Genomic DNA, 25998 nt, shown 5'->3' on the forward strand with positions numbered 1-25998 from the left:
ACACAGACTTGAAATTTGCCAGGAACTCTTCTCACGTTACACGAATGAAGGTGACACATTTCTCCTTTGAGGTGACATCTTCTGCTGTCAAGAGTTCAATGACTGCACGTTGCTTAAGTTGCATGTTGTGCAGGGTTCCATACTTCGCTCTTTAACAACACAATCATTCGATGCTAAGGCTTCCCTGTCTGCGCAGGGTTCCATACTTCGCACTTTAACAACACAATCATTCGATGCTAAGGCTTCCCTGTCTGCGCAGGGTTCCATACTTCACACTTTAACAACACAATCATTCGATGCTAAGGCTTCCCTGTCTGCGCAGGGTTCCATACTTCACACTTTAACAACACAACCGTTCAATGCTAAGGCTTCCCTGTCTGCGCAGGGTTCCATACTTCACACTTCAACAACACAACCGTTCAATGCTAAGTCTTCCCTGTCTGCGCAGGGTTCCATACTTCACACTTCAACAACACAACCGTTCAATGCTAAGGCTTCCCTGTCTGCGCAGGGTTCCCTACTTCGCACTTTAACAACACAACCATTCAATGCTAAGGCTTCCCTGTCTGCGCAGGGTTCCCTACTTCGCACTTTAACAACACAACCATTCAATGCTAAGGCTTCCCTGTCTGCGCAGGGTTCCATACTTCGCACTTTAACAACACAACCATTCAATGCTAAGGCTTCCCTGTCTGCGCAGGGTTCCATACTTCGCACTTTAACAACACAACCATTCAATGCTAAGGCTTCCCTGTCTGCGCAGGGTTCCATACTTCGCACTTTAACAACACAACCATTCAATGCTAAGGCTTCCCTGTCTGCACAGGGTTCCCTACTTCGCACTTTAACAACACAACCATTCAATGCTAAGGCTTCCCTGTCTGCACAGGGTTCCCTACTTCGCACTTTAACAACACAACCGTTCAATGCTAAGGCTTCCCTGTCTGTGCAGGGTTCCATACTTCGCACTTCAACAACACAATAGTTCAATGTTAAGGCTTCCTGCCAAATGGAACTAACTGTAGAGGAGAGTCTGCCACAGACCAGGACTGCCATCTCTTGAGGACTTATGAAGGTGGAGGCATTACTTTTCATTCAACCCTTGTATATTGCAAAGCTGAAGATTAAAGTCTCTGGATATTTTGGATGAAAACCTGAATCTAGGAGTTTACTAGTGTGGAGATAAGGTCAGAGGCTTGCAGTTGGACTCTGCTGATAGACGGGCTGAAGCAAGTTTTTGCTGTGAAAGGATTCTGATGTACTTTGCTTGCTTCTGGGACACTCGCCATACAGAGCACAGTGGTTCAAGGAGGTCGTGATTCGGAAACTATACATCATTCACGACCAGCATCCCGTGACATGTCGGACCTTCTTTGAGGACGCCAACTCGGCCGAGGCACAAAGGCAGAAAAAGAGAGGCACAAACTCATCTTCCGCAATCCTCCCAGCATCGGGATACAGGCAGCGGGAGAGGCAGGAGAAGAGATTTCAGTTGAGCTGTAGTAAATAGTCGATACAGATTGACTTCCACGAACCCTTTACGAGTGATTCTGCATTGCTGGAAAGCTTCCGCAGCACATCATGCAGCTGTCGAGCTGTAGTAACTACACAATATTTACTTCCACGAACCCGTTGCGAGTGATGCTGCATTGCTGGAAAGCTTGTGTAGTACATCATGCAGCTCAACCATTATTATTTTCCGTGGTGTCTTGGTTTTAGGCCAAGTTCTTGTGATTCTTTGCATTGGAGAAATCACATCAGCTCTCGTGTCTTAAGATAAGGTTCTCCTGGTTTTCTATGAGCGACTGGATCTGGCATATAAGTTGTGTATCTCAAAAACGGTAGCCGATAAGAGAAAACCGGTGCCGTTTCTGGAATCTGCAGTGGTTCAAGTGACCCAGAAACAGGCTCTAACACAGGCCTGGTCCAACTTCGGCCCTCCGGGTGTTTTGGACTTCAACTCCCACAATTCCTAACAGCCGGTAGGCTGTTAGGAATTGTGGGAGTTGAAGTCCAAAACACCCGGAGGGCCGAAATTGGACCAGGCCTGTTCTAAAACTCATTCTGCCAGTCTCTATTAGACAAAACAGAGCACAACAGGGGTCCTAGACAGGCAATTGAGAAAGATGAGAAGTAGGTAAAAGGCCAAGTTCTTGTGATTCTTTTGAATCCTGTGATTCTTGTGAATTAGTCTATTTTTCACTCCCTCTGTTCTCAAGCCTAATCTAGCTTCTCGGGAAAAACTTCTCATCAAAATTGTATTGGAGAGATCAAATCAGCTCTAGTGTCTGCTGGACATGGCATATATGTTCTGTCTCTCAAAAAAGTAGAGCCGACAAGGATGAAACGGTGCAATTTTTGGACAAATCGGTTGTCAAAGGAACAGGTTCTAGCAAACTTCCAACTGTGGGAGTTGAAGTCCAAAACACCCGGAGGGCTGAAGTTGGCCCAGGCCTGTTCTAAAACTCATTCTGCCAGTCTCTATTAAACAAAACAGAGCACAGCAGGGGTCTTAGAAAGGCAATTGAGAAAGATGAGAAGTAGGTAAAATGAGGCTGTGTCTTGGTTTTGAGGCCAAGTTCTTGTCATTCTTTTGAATCTTGTGATTCTTGTGAATTAGTCTATTTTTCACTCCCTCTGTTCTCAAGCCTAATCTAGCTTCTCGGGAAAACTTCTCATCAAAATTGCATTGGAGAGATCTAATCAGCTCTAGTGTCTGTTGGATATGGCATATAAGTTCTGTTTCTCAAAAAGTAGAGCCGATAAGGATAAAACGGTGCCATTTTTGGACAAATCGGTTGTCAAAGGAACAGGTTCTAGCAAACTTCCAACTGTGGGAGTTGAAGTACAAAACACCCGGAGGATCCACATTTGTCCTAACATCGTGGGGCACCGAAATACGTGTCGGCCGGAGTCGTACAACGACCTCCTCCTTGTTCGACTCGCCGCAAAAAAAACGTTGTCCATTCAGACCCAGTCTTGCAGGGAGCGCTTGCAGTAGAGGAACATGCGCGGCGGTCCCTTGCGCTGCATCCGCAGCATAACGTAAACCAGGCCCAGGACGCAGAGCAGCAGCAGCAACAACACGGCGGCCATGACGGCACTCAGGCTCCAGGGATAGTCGTTGATGTGCAACACAATGTCCACATCGTTGGGGCCACGCGGCCGCCCCCCGTCCACACCATCGTTGTAATCCCCCGCTGTGACGTCGTTGTCCTCCTTGACCCCGGGGCGAGCATCCACTCGCTCTTCCTCCTCGTCTCCTTCCTTGTCCAGATCCGGCCCGTTTGGGTTGAAAGGGGGCCGGGCGAAGTCGGGCCGCCTCCGTCCGGGGTCGACATCCTCCTCCTCCTCCTCCTCCGTCCGGCAGCCCATGAAGTCCCGCAGGATGGACTTGGGGAAGCCGGGCTCCGTCTTCAGCCGCTCGTTGTTGAACTTCCAGTACATCCGGCCCTTGTAGAAATAAGTGTAGGCTGGACAAAAACAAATAGGGAAAACACAGAAAATTTATTTATTTATTTATTCACAGCATTTATATTCCGCCCTTCTTTCTCACCCCGAAGGGGACTCAGGGCCGATCACATTACACATATAGGCAAACATTCAATGCCTTTTATCATAGAACAAAGACAAGACAAACACAGGCTCCGAGCGGGCCTCGAACTCATGACCTCCTAGTCAGAGTGATTCATTGCGGTTAATTGCAGCTGGTTTGCTCTCCCATCTGCGCCACAGCCTCGGGCTGAAAAGGTCTATAACTTTGTGGTTTTTAACTTAGAATATGTTTTGATTATTGGGAACTAACTAGCTACGTCGGAGAACACCTTTTCAATCAGCACCACACCGGAGAGGAGTAGTTCTAACTAAAAATGTTTATTGAAGAAAGCAGAGAAAAAGGGGGAAAAGCTATTCAAAAAGAGATCAGCGGAATAGGGAATACAAAATAGCAGTAATCCAAAAAATGCCAAAGTACATAAAATCAAGAAGACCAAAATCCATAGCAGTACAGTACAGTCTCGCTTATCCAACATTCGCTTATCCAACGTTCTGGATTATCCAACACAGTTTGCCTCCTGCCCGGGTCCATAGCTGTTTTTCTAGGCAGCAAGAATTAAACTTTTTATGGATTTAATTTTTGACAGTGTTGTACCTGTAAGTTCATCTTATGCAATTCTATCTTTATTTGTAGTTAATGTGTTAGTAGCCAATTTTTTTTAGTCCATGTTTTCAATACATTGCGATGTTTTGGTGCTAAATTTGTAAAGACAGTAATTACTACGTAACGTTACTCTGTATTGAACTGCTTTTCCTGTCAGTTTGTTGTAAAAAATGATGTTTTGGTGCTTAATTTGTAAAATCATAATGTAATTTGATGTTTAATAGGATCTTCCTTAATCCTTCCTTATTATCCAACATTTTCACTTACCCAACGTTCTACCGGCCCATTTATGTTGGATAAGTGAGACTCTACTGTATTTCAAACAGAAATCTATAAAGCAAGACTTTTCCAAGGTAATATAGACATGAAATATAGACACAAAATATTTCAAGGAAATATAGACATGGACCAGGAAACTTAAGAATACTTGAATCATGAACTGCCACTCCTATGTCAACATTGTCTCCTCTGAAAGGCCTGAAGCCAGCACTCCTTAATTTAAGCCCGACCAAGTAGCCATGAGATCATGTCGAATGCACCTGGGCTTCCAGGTCTTCTCACGGAATCTCTCAGAGCGTCTAATTAGTCTATTTTTCACTCCCTCTGTTCTCGAGCCTAATCTAGCTTCTCATGAAAACTTCTCATCAGTCAAAGGCCGTTTCCCAAGGGACATGGATCTTTCACTTTCCCCTTTGGAATCCAAAACATCGGCCTCATCTGCCTGCAATTCTCTCCTAAAACTGACAGACTCTTCACTTTGAAACCCATCAAATCTCTCGTCCTGTGACAGGTCAGGTTTTTATGGGACATCCTGCTATAGCACAATTCACTCTAGTTTTCCAATGAATAATCTCATCATTGAATCTCAACAAATTCAGCTGAGTTTGTGGCACAAAAACCAAGTTTCTGGAGTAGAGCAACTATTTACAAAGACCGCATAATTAAACAGAAATAACACTTTCAAACCAGGAACAGAACATTTTTCCAGGGCCGTACCTGCATCTGGGCTCAGGAAGACCCCCTTTGGGGTGGGAGGGACCCCTGCCCACACGCCAATCTTCCTCGGGTAGCCCTGGTCGGTCGCATAGCTCTCCTCGTTGAAGCGCCAGTACCTGCACCAAGATAACAGCACAGACCTCTTGATCGGACTCCACTTCTTTCCTTCTTCCCTTCCTTCATTCCTTCTTCTCTTCCTTCTTTCTTTCCTTACTTCTTCCCTTTCTTCCTTCTTCCCTTCTGCCATCTTCTCTTCCTTCCTTCCTTCCTTCCTTCTTTTTCCTCCTTCCTTCCTTCTTTCCTTTTCCATTTTTCATTCCTTCCTTCTTCCTTCCCTCATTCCTCTTTTCCTTCCTTCTTCCCTTTCTTTTTCCATCCTTCCTTCTTTTCCCCTCCTTTCTTCCTTTTTCCCTTTTCCATCTTCCCTTCCTTCCTTCCCTTCCTTCTTCCTTTCTTTCCCTCCTTCCGTTCTTTTTGCCTTTCTTCCTTCTTCCCTTCTCCCATCTTCCCTCCCTCCCTTCCTTTCTTCCTCCCTTCCTTCTTTTTGCCTCCTTCCTTCCTTCTGCCTTTCTCCCATCTTCCCTTCCTTCCTTCCTTCTTTTTCCTCCTTCTTCCCTTTTCCTTCCTTCCTTCCTTCGTTCCTTCCTTCCTTCCTTCCTTCCTTCCTTCTTTTTCCTCCTTCTTCCCTTTTCCTTCCTTCCTTCCTTCCTTCCTTCCTTCCTTCCTTCCTTCCTTCCTTCTTTTTCCTCCTTTCCTCCTTCTTCCCTTTTCCTTCCTTCCTTCTTTCCTTCCTTCCTTCTTTTTCCTCCTTCTTCCTTTTTCCATCTTTCCTTCCTTCCTTCCTTCCTTCCTTCCTTCCTTCCTTCCTTCCTTCCTTCCTTCCTTCCTTCCTTCCTTCCTTCCTTCTTTTTCCTCCTTTCCTCCTTCTTCCCTTTTCCTTCCTTCCTTCCTTCTGCCTTTCTCCCATCTTCCCTTCCTTCCTTCCTTCCTTCTTTTTCCTCCTTTCCTCCTTCTTCCCTTTTCCTTCCTTCCTTCTTTCCTTCCTTCCTTCTTTTTCCTCCTTCTTCCTTTTTCCATCTTTCTTTCCTTCCTTCCTTCCTTCCTTCCTTCCTTCCTTCCTTCCTTCCTTCCTTCCTTCCTTCCTTCCTTCTTTTTCCTCCTTTCCTCCTTCTTCCCTTTTCCTTCCTTCCTTCCTTCCTTCTTTCCTTCTCCCATCCTCCCTTGTTCCCTTCCTTCTTTTTTCCCTCCTTCCTTCCCCCCTTCTTTCATTTTGCTTCCTTCCTTCCTTCCTCCCTTCTTCACTTCTTCCCTTTCTCACCTGTCTCCGCGGAAGAAGAAGGTGTGTCCGGTCGGTTCCCACCAGACGGCCGCGTCCACCCTGTCGTACGGGAGGCCCGATCCGTAGCTGGACAGCGGCTGCGGGAAGCCCGGCTCCAGGTTGGCCTCGCGGAAGAGCCAGAACTGGTCCCCTGCCCCCCGGGAGAGAGACACCCACACGAGTCAGGCACACAGGCCCCACACACACACACATATATATACCCTTCCCATGGCTATCCAAAGCTATGATATATATTACTATGTATGCATCTTTATATATATTCGTTTTACATACAGGCAGTCCCCGAGTTACAAACAAGGGAGGCTCTGCAGGTTTGCTCTTCAGTGATTTAATGCGCAGCCTGATTTTTAGGACCTTAAAAATATTTTAGGCCTGAAAAATGAATATCTAGGACCGTCCTGGATAGATTTATTTCCCGTCATTAAACATTGTATTATATACAATAAATGAATATAAATTTCAAATAAATGGTTACAAATGACAATCAAACTGTTGCATTCACAGTATGATGAATAGTACAGTAGAGTCTCACTTATCCAACATAAACGGGCCAGCAGAATGTTGGATAAGTGAATATGTTGGATAATAAGGAGGCATCAAGGAAAAGCCTATTAAACATCAAATTACATTAAGATTTTACAAATTAAGCACCAAAATATCATGTTTGACAACAAATTTGGCAGAAAAAGTAGTTCAATATGCAGTAATACTGTGTAGTAATTACTGTATTTATGAATTTAGCACCCAAATATCACGATATATTGAAAACATTGACTACAAAAATGCATTGGATAATCCAGAACGTTGGATAAGCGAGTGTTGGATAAGTGAGACTCTACTGTAGTTACATTGACAATGGAAGAAACTTTCTCGTTTATTTTCTTGTTTCTTCCTCAAAGAAGAGCAGACCCCTGATCCACAACCGGTTTCGACTACCTATAGTCTTCGTCTGGTGGTCTGCAAGTATTGGGTAACATTGATACAATTGTACAAAGTGTTTTCTGGCTTCATAAAATTAACAACTATGAATACATACTACAGTAGAGTCTCACTTATCCAAGCCAAACGGGCCGGCAGAAGCTTGGATAAGCGAATATCTTGGATAATAAGGAGGGATTAAGGAGAAGCTTATTAAACATCAAATTAGGTTATGATTTTACAAATTAAGCACCAAAACATCATGTTAGACAACAAATTGGACAGAAAAAGTAGTTCATTACACATTAATGTTATGTAGTAATTACTGTATTTACGAATTTAGCACCAAAATATCACGATGTATTGAAAACATTGACTACAAAAATGGCTTGGATAATCCAGAAGCTTGGATAAGCGAGGCTTGGATAAGTGAGGCTCTACTGTACTTACTTTTGTTATTTAGTTCAAACAATTCAAGAATGTACTCAATGAACAGTAAAGTCTTTCATAGATACCATGGAACCTATTGGGAACATAGAGTTTATTCCATTGTGAATGTAACTGCTATTTATCATACTGTGAATGTAACAGTTTGATTGTCATTTGTAACCATTTATTTGAAATTTAGATTCATTTATTACATATACAGTAGAGTCTCACTTATCCAACGTTCTGGATTATCCAACACATTTTTGTAGTCAATGTTTTCAATATATCGTGATATTTTGGTGCTAAATTTGTAAATACAGTAATTACAACATAGCATTACTGCGTATTGAACTACTTTTTCTGTCAAATTTGTTGTATAACATGATGTTTTGGTGCTTAATTTGTAAAATAATAACATAATTTGATGTTCAATAGACTTTTTCTTAATCTCTCCTTATTATCCAACATATTCGCTTATCCAACGTTCTGCCGGCCTGTTTACATTGGATAAGTGAGACTCTACTGTAATACAATGTTTAATGATATTTAATACATTGTTATTATTCCATTAGTGGACACTTGTTAGTTCAAAAAAATTGGGAGCCCATTTTTTCTTATGGATTTATTTCCCGTCTTCTCTTTGGGAAGCCATCCCTTCCGGCCACTGCAATACTTGCACCTTGTGGCGGGGAGTTCCGCCGTTTCCCAAGGCAGCCTCACAACTGTGCCTGTCGGGGTTCAGTCTGATGATGACGGGGGATTTGGGTTTTCACAGTTTGAAGCTGAAAATGTTAGACTATCTGAGCTGCAGGAAAGGCAGGAAGCCAAGATGAGCTAGCAGGCCGAGATGAGATAACAGAGGTTTCAGATCAGCGTGATTCTTCACAGCTCTCAGAACGGGAGGAGGGCAGGGAAACAACAACAGCCAGGTGGTTCCGAAAGTGATGATGAGGAAGTCCAATTAGACAGGGAAGCAAGGCTGCTTCTGAGAATCCGACTCCCTAGACGTTCGCTAAGGATTGTTGCCAAAAGGCTGGGAACCCAAGGTCAAAGGAATGCCTTCATGTCTTGTAAGAATGGGTAAATAAGGGGAAATGTGGAGACACATTTCAGATCGAGCAACTTTGCTTTCAGAGCAAGATCTCCTGCTTCGTTCCTGTTTTCAAGCCTCGAGTCTTTGTTTAAGTTTAGTCTAGATGTCTTGGGGAAAATATTCCCGCATTCATGTTTCTGTTCTAAGCCTTGAATTGAAAACATGGTTGTTCCAGAGCGCGTTTAAATGAACAGGCCCAATAGAGCTGTTATTAGAATGCTTCTTTCTGTTTTAAAAGCGTATGGCACTTTATCACTGCTACTTATTCCCATGATACAGCACTTTATGAAACCTGTCCCCACTGGATTGCTTTTAATTACTCTTGATTTTATCTGCTTGGATTTTAATGTATTTATCCATTATTTTATTTTGTGTATTGTTGGAATGTTTTAAGTTTATGTTAAATATGTTGTTGTTGTTCGGGCTTGTCCCTGTTGTGAGCCGCCCCGAGTCCCTTCGGGGAGATGGGGCGGGATATAAAAATAAATTTGTATTAATTATTTATGTATTTAAGCCTTGCCGTTTAAGGATTGTACTTACTGTTTCTGGGACCTTGATTTCTATTTGGATTTTTGCATTTCCTTATTGCTTTTTTGCCTTACTTTTTGCTACCTTTTTATCAATAAACGGTTTATATCAAGTCTGTCTCAGTGGTGTGTGTGGAGAGCAAGGCGGACCCTCGCTGGGGTGCAACAGGGCCCACCTTTGAAGAAGGCGAAGCGGCCGTCCTGCCTCTCGTAAGCGGCGTCAATGTTCCCAGGGAGGCCCCTCCAGAAGTAGCCCACCGGCATCGGGTAGTTGTCCAGGACCCGGTTGTGGCGGACGCGCCAGAACCACCGGCCCTGCAAGGAGGGAACCAAGGGAGAGGGAGGAAAGAGTTTTATATTCCGGGGCTGTGGCGCAGACGGGAGAGCAAGCCAGTGCAATTAACTGTAATGAATCACTGACCAGGAGGTCATAAGTTCGAGGCCCGCTCGGAGCTATGTTGTTGTCTTTGTTCTGTGTTAAAAGGCATTGAATGTTTGCCTAATATGTGCAATGTGATCCGCCCTGAGTCCCCTTCGGGGTGAGAAAGAAGGGCGGAATATAAATGCTGTAAATAAATAAATTTATTTTTTTTTTCGTGTCAGGAGCAACCGGAGTTGCTTCTGGAGTGAGAGAATTGGCCGTCTCCAAGGACGTTGCCCAGGGGACGCCCGGATGTTTTGATGTTTTTACCATCCTTGTGGGAGGCTTCTCTCATGTCCCCGCATGGAGCTGGAGCTGATAGAGGGAGCTCATCCACACTCTCCCCAGGTGGGATTCGAACCTGGCAGCTTTCAGGTCAGCAGCCCAACCTTCAAGTCACTTAGTCCACTACGTCATCTGGGGGCTCCAATAAATAAATAAATAAATATTATTCTAGAAAAAAATATTGATTTTATTTACTACATTTATACCAGGCACGGGCAAACTTGGGCCGTCCGGGTGTTTTGGACTTCAACTCCCACAATTCCTAACAGCCGGTAGGAAACAGAGAGGACGGAGGCGGGAGAAGGCAGGTCGTAATACCTTGAAGACGAACATTTCTCCTCGCAGGACGGTCACCGTGTCAAAGTCCCCGTCGCAGATGTTGGGTTCGGTCTGGTCGGGGCTGCCCGGTCTGGGGGGTCGGTCAGGCCGGCCGGGGGGAGGGCGAGGGGGGGGGCGCGGGGCGGGCTTGTCCGGGACCCCCGCCGTGGGCAGCGCCTTCGTGGGGTGGGGCTGCCCCCCCGGGACCCCTAAGAGAGGGGGAAAGAAACGGTCGCAAAATACACAACAGCGGGGACCCCTTCATTTGCAAGGACTTAGACACCGCTTATACACCCCAAGTTCTAAGTGACATATATTGAGTCAAAGGTTTGGATCATGGATGTTGCCATCCCAGGTGAGAGTCGCATTGACGAAAAACAACAGGAAAAACTCAGCCGCTCTCAGGACCTCAAGATTGAACTTCAAAGTCTCTGGCAGAAACCAGTGCAGGTGGTCCCGGTGGTGATGGGCACACTGGGTGCCGTGCCAAAAGATCTCAGCCGGCATTTGGAAACAATAGACATTGATAAAATCACGATCTGCCAACTGCAAAAGGCCACCCGACTGGGATCTGCACGCATCATCCGAAAATACATCAGACAGTCCTAGACACTTGGGAAGTGTTCGACTTGTGATTTTGTGATACGAAATCCAGCATGTCTATCTTGTTTGCTGTGTCATACAATAATAATAATAATAATAATAATAATAATAATAATAATAATAATAATATCACACAGTCCTAGACAGTTGGGAAGTGTTCGACTTGTGATTTTGTGATACAAAATCCAGCATATCTATCTTGTTTGTCCATTCAACTGTGAAATTTCCTTTTCCCATTTCGTAACACTCTGCACTTTGCCTGGGATCTACGAATTAGTCTCCTGTTTTTAACACTGTATCCTGCTTGTTGATTTTAATGATTGTTTTTATTGATGTTGATGTTTTTTACTGGAATAATTGTTTTATTGCTTTGTTACTGTTATTTGTTTGTTTTATCGGGCCAGGCCCCATGTAAGCCGCCCCAAGTCCCTTCGGGGAGATGGGGCGGGGTATAAAAATAAAGTTGTTGTTATTATTATTATTATTATCAACACAACGACGTTGTATGGCACAGCAAACAAGATAGATATGCTGGATTTCGTTTCGCAAAACCACAAGTCGAACACTTCCCAAGTGTCTAGGACTGTGTGATGTATTTTCTGATGATGTGTGCAGATCCCAGTAGGGTGGCCTTTTGCAGTTGGCAGATGGTGATTTTGTCAATGTCTATTGTTTCCAAATGCCGGCTGAGATCTTTTGGCATGGCACCCAATGTGCCCATCACCACCGGGACCACCTGCACTGGTTTCTGCCAGAGTCTTTGAAGTTCAACCTTGAGGTCCTGAGAGCGGCTGAGTTTTTCCTGTTGTTTTTCATCAATGCGACTGTCACCTGGGATGGCAACATCCATGATCCAAACCTTTTTCTTTTCCACAACTGTGATGTCTGGTGTGTTGTGTTCCAGAACTTTGTCAGTCTGGATTCGGAAGTCCCACAGTATCTTTGCATGTTCATTTTCCACAACCTTTGCAGGTTTGTGATCCCACCAGTTCTTTACTGCAGGGAGGTGGTACTTATAAAATAAAAATAAAGTTATTATTATTATTATTATTATTATTATTATTATTATTATTATTATTGTTTACTGTGTCATACAATGTTGTTGTGTCACTAATAATACAGTAGAGTCTCACTTATCCAAGCCTCGCTTATCCAAGTCTCTGGATAATCCAAGCCATTTTTGTAGTCAATGTTTTCAATATATCGTGATATTTTGGTGCTAAATTTGTAAATACAGTAATTACAGCATAACATGACTGCATATTGAACTACTTTTTCTGTCAAATTTGTTGTACAACATGAAGTTTTGGTGCTTAATTTGTAAAATCATAACCTAATTTGATGTTTAATAGGCTTTTCCTTAATCCCTCCTTGTTATCCAAGATATTCACTTATCCAAGCTTCTGCCGGCCCATTTAGCTTGGATAAGTGAGACTCTACTGTACTAATAATAATGCGGCCTCATGCAATGTATTTGCCAACCCCGGCTTATACGTAAAGTCCTCCACCTGCCCCTTGAACCTTGAGCCTCCCACTTCTTCTGGGATTTACAGTTTGCTTTGCCGACAGAGTGACCTAGACGGAGAAAAACAGAAATCTCACAAAGCTCTAAGTATAAAGTGTCCCGGCAGCCAACGGGCCACCCAAGGGCTCTAATGGCACCGTGTAAGGGAAGTGAAGGGTGGCCTAACTTTGCCACTGACCGTAGAGTTGCTGGATGCCGCGGAGGTCGTCGTCCGGGAGGCGGAAGGCCTGTGTGTCCATCCACTGGTAGAAGGGGGCCATGATGGCGCTGGGGTGGCTGGAGTGCTCCAGGCCCAGGGAATGGCCCAGCTCATGCACCGCCACCAGGAAGAGGTTGTTCCCTGCGGACAAAGAGGAACACTCTGGCCATCTCTCGGGAGGGCTTGGATGGTGCCTTTCGATGATGAGTTGTGGATTGGAAAGCTCTAGCAAAACGTGCTACAGCTTATATTTGGGTCAGCTTATACTCGAGAATATTTATTATTTTTCTCTATTATTATTGGAATTATTACATTTATTTTACTCTATTTTTTATTATTAATAATACAATTATTATTTCACTTTGATATTATTATTACATTTATTATTTTACTCTATTTATTATTACCGTGTTTCCCCGAAAATAAGACAGTGCCTTATATTAATTTTTGCTCCCAAAGATGCTCTAGGTCTTATTTTCAGGGGATGTCTTATTTTTCCATGAAGAAGAATTCACATTTATTGTTGAACAAAAAAATGAACATTTATTATATACTGTACAGTAGTTGCCATCACAAACCAACATAACCAGACAAACTGTGAATCCTATCAAGAACTTCTTGCTACTAATATTATTTCTGTGTACAACAATCTATGGTACGTACATTTACCGATCCTGCATGCTCTGGTGTTTTGTTCGGCAGGCATGCTTCCAAACAAAAACTTTTCTAGGTCTTACTTTCGGGGGAGGCCTTATATTTAGCAATTCAGCAAAACCTCTACTAGGTCTTATTTTCTGGGGATGTCTTATTTTAGGGGAAACAGGGTACATGTATTATTTTCCTGTATTTATTATTGTTATTATTACATTTATTATTTTACTACAGTAGAGTCTCACTTATCCAACACTCGCTTATCCAACATTCTGGATTATCCAACGCATTTTTGTAGTCAATGTTTTCAATATATCATGATATTTTGGTGCTAAATTTGTAAATACAGTAATTACAACATAACCTTACTGCATATTGAACTACTTTCTCTGTCAAATTTGTTGTATAACATGATGTTTTGGTGCTTAATTTGTAAAATCATAACCTAGTTTGGTGTTTAATAGGCTTCTCCTTAATCTCTCCTTATTATCCAACATATTCGCTTATCCAATGTTCTGCCTGCCTGTTTACGTTGGATAAGTGAGACTCTACTGTATATTAAAATTATTACATGTATTATTTTACTCTCTTATTACAGTTACTATTACATTTATTATTCTACTCTATTATTATTATCACTGCATTTATTTAATATATATTTAATTTTATTTATTATTATTGGAAGGATATGTCAGCACATTTACATTGACGATGGTTAGAATAATGATTTAATCAGAGTTGGACAGGCTTATCTTAAATTTGAGCTTTATGTAAACATTTAACCTACTGATGCCTCAATTAATGTAATTTTATTGGTATCTATTTTTATTTCTGAAATTTACAACTCTCAGCTTATACTTGAGTCAATGTTTTCCCAGTTTTTTTGTGGTAAAATTAGGTGCCTCGGCTTATATTCGGGTCAGCTTATACTCGAGTATAAGCCCGGGGCAGGGCTGTGGCGCAGGCTGGTGAGCAGCTGCTGCAATAAATCACTCTGACCATGAGGCCAGCCCGTGGCGGGGTGAGCACCCGTCAATTAAAAATAAAAAATAGCCCCTGCTCATTGCTGACCTAGCAACCCGAAAGATAGTTGCATCTATCAAGTAGGAAATAAGGTACCACTTATAAAAGTGGGGAGGCAAATTTAACTAATTTACGACATTGGAATGAGGAAGTGCCATCAGAGTGGATGATGAAGCAGATGCTCCCCCCTGTGGCCAGAATCAAACATCCCCTCAGGAGAAGGTTAAATTGCCTCTGCGTCTGTCTCTGTCTTGGTTCGATGTGTTTATGGGCATTGAATGTTTGCCCTATGTCTGTATAATGTGATCCGCCCTGAGTCCCCTTCGCGGTGAGAAAGAAGGGCGGAATATAAATACTGTAAATAAATAAATAAATAAAATATATACGGGTAGTTATAAAACAACATAACATGACAATTATTAAAACCAAGACATCAATTGCTATGTGCAGAGGGTGCTTAATGCAAAACTCTGAGTAAAGTCCATGAGTAAAACAGAGACGTGGTTCTCCGCCATCGGACCCTTACCGGCGCCATCGACGTTCTCGAGGGTCCAGGGCTCGTCCAGGTCGAAGTGGGCGTCGCCACCCATGCCGGGCCCCGGGAAGAAGGCGTGGGCCAGGAAGCCCCCCGCCCCGTCAAAGGGGGAGCTGTCGCCGTGGAAGCCGGAGGCGAAGAGCACCACCAGGTCCGCCTCCGTCCCCGAGAAGGACACCTCCCGGAAGGACAGCGGGGTGGCCTCCTCCCACACCCGGAAGGCCCGCCGGATGGCCTCCTGCGACGCGGAGCGGCCCAGCTTCTCCGTGTGGTTCTGGATGCTGGACAACGGGGGAAAGGGATGGAATTATGGAGAGGCAGCTTGGGAGAATGCGATCCTAGGAAGCCTCAATGGGAGGAGAGTGTCCCCCAACTATGGCCCGCGGGCCGACTATGTCCCGCCAAGGCCCTTTAGGCAGCCCTGGCCCTAAACTTTAGACTTAGGGTCATTCTGAGTCTGAAACACCTTGAAGGCAGGTTGGGATAACAAGATTCAATAAGAAGAGAGTGTCCCCCAACTATGGCCCGTGGTCCGGATGAGGCCCGCCAACATCCTTTACACAGCCTCCACCCTAAACTTTAGACTTAGGGTCACCTTGAGTCTGAAATGACTTGAAGACACACAACTAGGCTTGTCAGTGGGTGCGAAAAAGGGAGAATGAGATCCTAGGAAGCCTCAGTTGGAGGAGAGCTTCACCCAACTACAATGCCCCTTTTGCCTTATGGCAAGCATTTCCTTCCCGACTGTTTCCAGTCAGCGCTCTCTTCACTCTCCAAGGTGAAAGTTGGCCCGTGCCTGGTCTAAATCCTCTGCACGTTGGACACACCTGAAGGTCAGCTGGCTCTGTGTCCACCTCCGCCCGGTCAGCGCATACCGCTTCCGCCGCATGTTGGCTTTGACTCCGGCACCGATCTTGTCCGGGACGCCACAACGGGGCCGTTTCATCCACCTGAGAAGGGAACGCAAGAGAATATGCAGAATAATGTTTTTTGATGGTTTATGTATGTATACTTGTTTTGGATTTGTAAGCCGCCCTGAGTCCCTGCGGGGAGATAGAGGCGGGGTACAAGAATAAAATAATAATAATAATAATAATAATAATAATAATTATTATTATTATTATTATTATTATTATTATTATTATTATTATTATTATTATTATTATACAATCGGGAGGGTCCAATTGGAAAAAGCAAAGTGCCACACTAGATTGTTCTAAAACATGGGTTTTATAGTTCAAAGCAGATAATGTAAGATTATAAATAGGTAATATAGCTGCCTACACTGCCACATAATCCAGTTCAAATCAGATAATCTGTATTTTCTAGGTAGTGCGGATCAGGCCTAAGTGCACTCTGCCTATACCCTGGGTGCCATTTTGGCAGAGGGAGTTGCTAGGATACAAAGGGGGCGGGGCCTAAAGGCAGCAGAGCCTACCTTTCTGACTGGCAGTTAGGGGGAGAAAGGCTCTTCCTCATCCTCTGTAATTTGGACTATTTTTCTAGGGTTTTTTTTTAATTGAAATACATATTTTGGATGACTATGTCTTTTGTGGCCAAATTTGGTGTGATTTGGTTCAGTGGATTTGTTGTTTACTTCATGGGAAAACAAATATTAAATTTTTATATACAGTAGAGTCTCACTTATCCAACATAAATGGGCCGGCAGAATGTTGGATAATAAGGAGGGATTAAGGAGAAGCTTATTAAACATCAAATTAGGTTATGATTTTACAAATTAAGCACCAAAACAACATGTTAGACAACAATTTGGACAGAAAAAGTAGTTCAATGCGCAGTAATGCTATGTAGTAATTATTGTATTTACCAAAATACAAAAATATCACGATGTATTGAACACGCCTATCTGTATTTTATAATGTGTTTTATGAATACTGATGTAAGTTAATAATAATTTTTAACTGATTTATTTTTATACAATTTTTATATACAGTAGAGTCTCACTTATCCAACATAAATGGGCCGGCAGAATGTTGGATAATAAGGAGGGATTAAGGAGAAGCTTATTAAACATCAAATTAGGTTATGATTTTACAAATTAAGCACCAAAACAACATGTTAGACAACAATTTGGACAGAAAAAGTAGTTCAATGCGCAGTAATGCTATGTAGTAATTATTGTATTTACCAAAATACAAAAATATCACGATGTATTGAACACGCCTATCTGTATTTTATAATGTGTTTTATGAATACTGATGTAAGTTAATAATAATTTTTAACTGATTTATTTTTATACAATTTTTATATACAGTAGAGTCTCACTTATCCAACATAAATGGACCGGCAGAATGTTGGATAATAAGGAGGGTTTAAGGAAAAGCCTATTAAACATCAAATTAGGTTATGATTTTACAAATTAAGCACCAAAACAACATGTTAGACAACAATTTGGACAGAAAAAGTAGTTCAATATGCAATAATGCTATGTAGTAATTATTGTATTTACCAAAATACAAAAATATCACGATGTATTGAACACGCCTATCTGTATTTTATAATGTGTTTTATGAATACTGATGTAAGTTAATAATAATTTTTAACTGATTTATTTTTATACAATTTTTATATACAGTAGAGTCTCACTTATCCAACATAAATGGGCCGGCAGAATGGTGGATAAGCAAATATGTTGGATAATAAGGAGGGATTAAGGAAAAGCCTATTAAACATCAAATTAGGTTATGATTTTACAAATTAAGCACCAAAACATCATGTTATACAACAAATTTGGACAGAAAAAGTAGTTCAATACGCAGTAATGCTATGTAATAATTACTGTATTTACGAATTTAGCACCAAAATATCATGATGTATTGAACACGCCTATCTGTCTATATATATAAAAGGGTAATGAAATTTCGGCCTAGGACAAAACAACAAAACTACACATCCCAGAAACACTAAACTTGGCAGCACAACCCCTCATCCATGCCTCTACGTTCATACAACAAACAGCTCCAGCTACTCCAGAAAACGGCCAGGCTTTGACACTGCAAGGCTATTCACTGCTATTCCACCTGGCCAACAAAGGATTCCCATAAGCCACAGCAACGCGTGGCCGGGCAAAGCTAGTATTTTATAATGTGTTTTATGAATACTGATGTAAGTTAATAATAATTTTTAACTGATTTATTTTTATACAATTTTAATATATGTGTTTTATGTAAGCCGCCCTGAGTCCCCTGTTGGGTGAGAAGGGCGGGATATAAAAATTGTAATAAATAAATAATAAAATAAAACATTGACTACGAAAATGCGTTGGATAATCCAGAACGTTGGATAAGCGAGTGCTGGATAAGCGAGACTCTACTGTACTTGAGTATATAGGTATTCAGAGTTGGACAGTCTTATCTTATTAAAGTTTTATTATTATCTTAAATTACAGTTTTATATCAATATTCAAAAACATTTAACCTACTGATGCCTCAAATAATGCAATATATAGATGACTGGAGTCAGATTGAAGTCAACAAGCACACACATGTGAAACAAGCCTTTCTCCTCCAGCCACAAAGTCTTGAAAAATGTCAACGGGGATCCCGTCAGGTCCGCTGGCTTTGAACTGAACTCGTCCTGCGAACCTTCTTGCGAAAAGCACTTACGCGGCGGTCTCGTGGTCCAGGAGGCCGGTCACGGGGATGCCGTAAAAGCCTTGCATTTCGGAGATGGCGGCCGAGAGGGTCTGGGCCGAGCGCAGAGTGGACATCTGCGGGCTGGACGGAGGGAGGTAGCCGTAGAAGCGCAGCCAGGCCTGCCGGGAGAGGAAGAATAATAATAATAATAATAATAATAATAAAACTTTATTTATACCCCGCCACCATCTTCCCACTGGGGACTCGGGGCGGCTAACATGGGGCCATGCCCAGAGCAATACAACATAATAAAATATAAAAACAACATATCATAGCACCATTTAAAATACAATCTATATATATAAAAGGCGCAGTGACTATAACAACAAAACTAAACATCCCACAAATACGAAACTTAGCAACACAATGCAAAAGCCTTGCCTTCCGGTTACAACAACACAACCACACCACAAAACCACAATCCGGACCCACAAAACTCACAACAACACATCATGACTATAACAACACAACTAAACGCCCTAGAAATACAAAACTTGGCAACACAACACAAAAGCCTTGCCTCCCGGTTGTAACAACACAACCACACCACAAAACCACAATCCGGACCCATAAAACTCACAACAATACATCGTGACTATAACAACACAACTAAATGCCCCAGAAATACAAAACTTGACAACACAACGCAAAGCCTTGCCTCCTGGTTGTAACAACACAACCACACCACAAAACCACAATCCGGATGCACAAAACTCACAACAAAGCATTGTGACTATAACAACACAACTAAACGCCCCAGAAATTTGAAACTTGGCACACAACTAAATGCCCCAGAAATACAAAACTTGACCACACAACGCAAAAGCCTTGCCTCCCAGTTTTAACAACACAATCACACCACAAAACCACAATCCAGACCCACAAAATTCACAACAATGCATCATGACTATAACAACACAATTAAACGCCCCAGAAATACGAAACTTAGCAAAACAACGCAAAAGCCTTGCCTCCCGATTGTAACAACACAATCACACCACAAAACACAATCCGGACCCACAAAACTGAAAAATTGAACAAGGTAACAGACTTCAAATACTACTACTAATGTGAGTATAAAGAAGGGTGGAGGTCACAGCATCAATACAACCTAATGTAGACTGACCAACACCACCAGACTCAGACACAGCAACGCGTGGCCGGGCACAGCTAGTAAATAATAATAAACAGAACATCAAGAAATCAAAAAAACAATAAAGCAAGGGCAGGCCGCGTGAACACAGAGATAAAAGGAAGGAAGGCCAGAGCGGTCATTTGGGCGGATGTTCTGAAGCAGGGGTCCCCAAACTTTTAAAACAGGGGGTCAGTTCACGATCCTTCAGACCGTTGGAGGGCCGGACAAGAGTTGGCCAGCGAGCAATAATAAGTAATAACAATAGTAATAACAAATAATCTATATATATAAAAGAGTGATGGCATCACGGCAGCGGACAAAACAACAAAAGTAAACACCCCACAACCTCGAAAATTGACATCACAACCCCTCATCCATGCCTCTAGGTTGATACAACAAAAAGAAAAGAAAAATAAATTCTTAATTAGAGGGAGAGGAATAATTGTTTTTATCCAATTGCTGCCAGTTAGAAGGCTAAGTTCCGCCCACTTGGTCTCCTAGCAACCTCCTCAGCCCAGGGGACAGGCACAGTTAGGCCTCATTTAGGCCTCTTCCACAGGTTATCAGATTTTAACTGGATTATATGGCAGTGTAGACTCAAGGCTCTTCCACACAGCTATATAACTTATTTAGAATCTTATATTATCTGCTTTGAACTGGATTATCTTGACTCCACACTGCCGTATAATCCACTTCAGTGTGCATACTAAACATAAAGACAACCATACAACACACATTCAATACCACCACTAACTCAACAATTTCTCACCAACACCACCAGACAATGCCACAGCAACGCGTGGCTGGGCACAGCTAGTAAATCAATAATCTATATGTATAAAAGGGTAATGACATTTCGGCCTAGGACAAAACAACAAAACTACACATCCCAGAAACACTAAACTTGGCAGCACAACCCCTCATCCATGCCTCTACGTTCATACAACAAAAAGCTCCAGCTACTCCAGAAAACGGCCAGGCTTTGAGACTGCAAGGCTATTCACCTCTATTCCACCTGGCCAACAAAGGATTCCCATAAGCCACAGCAACGCGTGGCCGGGCAAAGCTAGTAATAAATAAATAAAGAGGGTTGGAAGAGACTCTTTGAGCCATTGAGTCCAACCCAAAGCACAAGCAAAGCATCCCTGACAGATGGCCACCCAGCCTCAATGTTAATAACAATAATAATAATAATAATAATAATAATAATAATAATAATAACAACAACAACAAAGAGGGTTGGAAGAGACCCTTTGGGCCATTTAGTCCAACCCCCTTCTGCCTCTGTGCACCAAAAGCACAACCAAAGCACCCCTGACAGATGGCCATCCAGCCTCAATGTTATTATTATTTTATTATGACACAGCAAACAAGATAGAGATGCTGGATTTCATATCACAAAATCCCAAGTCGAACACTTCCCAAGTGTCTAGGACTGTGTGATGTATTTTCAGATGATGCGTGCAGATCCCAGCAGGGTGGCCTTTTGCAGCTGGCAGATCGTGATTTTGTCAATGTCTATTGTTTCCAAATGCCGGCTGAGATCTTTTAATAATAAAGAGGGTTGGAAGAGACCCCTTGGGCCATTTAGACCAAACCTCCCTTTTGCCTTTGTGCACCAAAAGCACAAGCAAAGCACCCCTGACAGATGGCCATCCAGCCTAAATGTTATTATTATTATTATTATAACTCAGCCGCTATCAGGACCTCAAGATTGAACTTCAAAGACTCCGGCAGAAACCAGTGCAGGTGGTCCCGGTGGTGATGGGCACACTGGGTGCCGTGCCAAAAGATCTCAGCCAGCATTTGGAAACAATAGACATTGACAAAATCACGATCTGCCAACTGCAAAAGGCCACCCTGCTGGGATCTGCACACATCATCAGAAAATACATCACACAGTCCTAGACACTTGGGAAGTGTTCGACTTGTGGTTTTGTAATACGAAATCCAGCATATATATCTCGTTTGCTGTGTCATAATAAAATAATAAAGAGGGTTGGAAGAGACCCCTTGGGCCATTTAGACCAAACCTCCCTTTTGCCTTTGTGCAACAAAAGCACAAGCAAAGCACCCCTGACAGATGGCCACCCAGTCTCAATGATAATAATAATAATTATCCTGATCCTAGCAGCCCAGGAGCAAGCCATCAGAACAAATGCAATCAAGGCCAAGATCGAAAAATCAGCTGATGACCCAAAGTGCAGACTGTGCAAGGAAACAGATGAAACCATTGATCATATCCTCAGCTGCTGTAAGAAAATTGCACAGACAGACTACAAACAGAGGCACAACTATGTGGCCCAAATGATTCATTGGAACCTATGCCTCAAGTACCACCTCCCAGCAGTAAAGAACTGGTGGGATCACAAACTGCAAAAGTATTGGGAAATGAGCACGCAAAGATACTGTGGGACTTCCGAATCCAGACTGACAAAGTTCTGGAACACAACACACCAGACATCACAGTTGTGCAAAAGAAAAAGGTTTGGATCATTGATGTCGCCATCCCAGGTGACAGTCGCATTGACGAAAAACAACAGGAAAAACTCAGCCGCTCTCAGGACCTCAAGATTGAACTTCAAAGACTCTGGCAGAAACCAGTGCAGGTGGTCCCGGTGGTGATGGGCACATTGGGTGCCGTGCCAAAAGATCTCAGCCGGCATTTGGAAACAATAGACATTGACAAAATTACGATCTGCCAACTGCAAAAGGCCACCCTGCTGGGATCTGCACACATCATCTGAAAATACATCACACAGTCCTAGACACTTGGGAAGTGTTCGACTTGTGGTTTTGCGAAACGAAATCCAGCATATCTATCTTGTTTGCTGTGTCATACAATAAAATAATAATAATAATAATAACAAAGAGGGTTGGAAGAGACCCCTTGGGCCATTTAGACCAAACCTCCCTTTTGCCTTTGTGCAACAAAAGCACAAGCAAAGCACCCCTGACAGATGGCCACCCAGTCTCAATGATAATAATAATAATAATAATAATAATAATAATAATAATAATAATAATAATAATAATAATAATAATAATAATAATGGTTGTAAGAGAAGCATATCTATCTTGTTTGCTGTGTCATAATAAAATAATAATAATGATGATGATGATGATGGTTGTAAGAGAAGAAGAGACCCCTTGGGTCATTTAGCCCAACCCCCTTCTGCCCTTGTGCTGTGGGGGACGGATAAATAGCTTCGATGGGCCGCATCCGGCCCCCGGGCCTCAGTTTGGGGACCCCTGTTCTGAAGTCTGCAGCCAACAGTGTCCATTCAAGTGAATGGACACTTGTCTGCGGAAGGACAGCAGCTGGACTTCTTTTGGGCGTCATTTCCCAGGGAAACGGAGATAAACGCAAACAGAGGAGTCCTTTCAGAGCAAGCGCCCATTCAGGAACAAGTGCGCATTCAATGCCAGAAGTTACTTTTGTGCTCTCGTCTGATGGGAATCCTAAGTCTCAGAAGGAACTCTTATTGCAATCTTGCTCTATGAGAAACGGGAGCAACTGGCTCCTTCGGGGTCAGCATAGCAGTGGAATGGGAGAATTATTATTATTATTATTATTATTATTATTATTATTATTATTGACACAACAACATTGTATGACACAGCAAACAAGATAGATATGCTGGATTTCGTATCACAAAACCACAAGTCAAACACTTCCCAAGTGTCTAGGACTGTGATGTATTATTATTATTATTATTATTATTATTATTATTATTATTATTATTATTTTATTATGACACAGCAAACAAGATAGACATGCTTGATTTCGTATCACAAAATCACAAGTCGAACACTTCCCAAGTGTTTAGGATTGTGTGATGTATATTATTATTATTATTATTATTATTATTATTATTATTATTATTATTATTCCAAGCGTCTAGGACTGTGTGATGTATATTATTATTATTATTATTATTATTATTATTATTATTATTATTATTATTTTATGACACAGCAAACAAGATAGATATGCTGGATTTCGTATCACAGAATCACAAGTCGAACACTCCCCAAGTGTTTAGGATTGTGTGATGTATATTATTATTATTATTATTATTATTATTATTATTATTATTATTATATTATGACACAGCAAACAAGATAGATATGCTGGATTTCGTATCACAGAATCACAAGTCGAACACTCCCCAAGCGTCTAGGACTGTGTGATGTATATTATTATTATTATTATTATTATTATTATTATTATTATTATTATTATTATTATTATATTATGACACAGCAAACAAGATAGATATGCTGGATTTCGTATCACAGAATCACAAGTCGAACACTTCCCAAGTGTTTAGGATTGTGTGATGTATATTATTATTATTATTATTATTATTATTATTATTATTATTATTATTATTATATTATGACACAGCAAACAAGATAGATATGCTGGATTTCGTATCACAGAATCACAAGTCAAACACTTTCCAAGCGTTTAGGATTGTGTGATGTATATTATTATTATTATTATTATTATTATTATTATTATTATTATTATTATATTATGACACAGCAAACAAGATAGATATGCTAGATGTCATATCATAGAATCACAAGTCGAATACTTCCCAAGTGTTTAGAACTGTGTGATGTATATTATTATTATTATTATTATTATTGACAGAACGACATTGTATGACACAGCAAACAAGATAGATATGCTGGATTTCGTATCACAGAATCACAAGTCGAACACTTTCCAAGTGTTTAGGATTGTGTGATGTATATTATTATTATTATTATTATTATTATTATTATTATTATTATTATTATTATTATTATATTATGACACAGCAAACAAGATAGATCTGCTGGATTTCGTATCACAGAATCACAAGTCGAATACTTCCCAAGCGTCTAGGACTGTGTGATGTATATTAGTATTATTATTATTATTATTATTATTATTATTATTATTATTATTATTATATTATGACACAGCAAACAAGATAGATATTCTGGATTTCTTATCACAAAACCACAAGTCGAACACTTCCCAAGTGTCTAGGACTGTGTGATGCATTATTATTATTATTATTATTATTATTATTATTATTATTATTATTATATGACACAGCAAACAAGATAGATATGCTGGATTTCGTATCACAGAATCACAAGTCAAACACTTCCCAAGCGTCTAGATCAGGGGTCCCCAAACTAAGGCCCGGGGGCCGGGTGCGGCCCATCGAAGCCATTTATCCGGCCCCCACGGCACAAGGGCAGAAGGGGGTTGGGCTAAATGACCCAAGGGGTCTCTTCTTCTCTTACAACCCTTATTATTAATATTAATATTAATATTGAGGCTGGGAGGCCATCTGTCAGGAGTGCTTTGCTTGTGCATTCGGTGCACAAAGGCAGAAGGGGATTGGACTCAATGGCCCAAGGGTCTATTGTTATTGTTGTTGTTGTTGTTGTTATTATTATTATTATTATTATTATTATTATTATTATTATTATTATTATTAACATTGAGGCTGGGAGACCATCCGTCAGGGGTGCTTTGCTTGTTTTTTCAGTGCACAAAGGCAGAAGGGGGTTGGACTCAATGGCCCAAGGGTCTATTATTATTATTATTGTATGACACAGCAAACAAGATAAGATATGTTGGATTTCGTTTCACAAAATCACAAGTCGAACCCTTCCCAAGTGTCTAGGACTGTGTGATGTATTTTCGGATGATGCGCACAGATCCCAGTAGGGTGGCCTTTTGCAGTTGTTGTTGTTGTTGTTATTATTATTATTATTATTATTATTGACATTGAGGCTGGGAGGCCATCCGTCAGGGGTGCTTTGCTTGTTTTTTCAGTGCACAAAGGCAGAAGGGGATTGGACTCAATGGCCCAAGGGTCTATTATTATTATTATTATTATTATTATTATTATTATTATTATTATTATTATTATTATTATTATTTATTAACATTGAGGCTGCGAGGCCATCTGTCAGGGGTGCTTTGCTTGTTCCTTTTGTGCACTAAGGCAGAAGGGGATTGGACTCAATGGCTCAAGGGGTCTCTTCCAATCCTCATTATTATTATTATTAATTATTATTAATTATTATTGCTCGGTGGCCAACTGTAGTCCGGCCCTCCAACTGTCCAAAGGATCGTGAACTGGCCCCCTGTTTAAAAAGTTTGGGGACCCC

At 41.5% G+C, this 25998-nt stretch overlaps 1 protein-coding gene across 2 annotated transcripts in view; it reads right to left on the minus strand.

The window, feature by feature from the left end:
* Positions 1-416: 416 nt before the first annotated feature.
* The window catches only part of mmp15 (matrix metallopeptidase 15), a 27788-nt gene continuing 2206 nt past the window's right edge, over positions 417-25998 (minus strand). The window contains exons 1-9 of one of the 2 annotated variants that reach the window (XM_062961991.1): positions 18527-18623; positions 15849-15971; positions 15013-15302; positions 12792-12953; positions 10486-10694; positions 9638-9776; positions 6474-6624; positions 5156-5271; positions 417-3473 (exon numbers count right to left, since the gene is read on the minus strand). In XM_062961991.1, coding sequence (XP_062818061.1) covers positions 2968-3473; positions 5156-5271; positions 6474-6624; positions 9638-9776; positions 10486-10694; positions 12792-12953; positions 15013-15302; positions 15849-15971; positions 18527-18528 — 1698 coding nt within the window. In that variant the 5' untranslated portion in view covers positions 18529-18623 and the 3' untranslated portion in view covers positions 417-2967. Of the gene's footprint in view, positions 3474-5155; positions 5272-6473; positions 6625-9637; positions 9777-10485; positions 10695-12791; positions 12954-15012; positions 15303-15848; positions 15972-18526; positions 18624-18647; positions 18797-25998 lie in introns of those variants that run through there. The other variant, XM_062961990.1, reaches the window with a different exon arrangement.

Source organism: Anolis carolinensis, unplaced genomic scaffold (genome assembly GCF_035594765.1).
Source record: "Anolis carolinensis isolate JA03-04 unplaced genomic scaffold, rAnoCar3.1.pri scaffold_9, whole genome shotgun sequence".
Classification (NCBI taxonomy): Eukaryota; Metazoa; Chordata; class Lepidosauria; order Squamata; family Dactyloidae; genus Anolis; species Anolis carolinensis.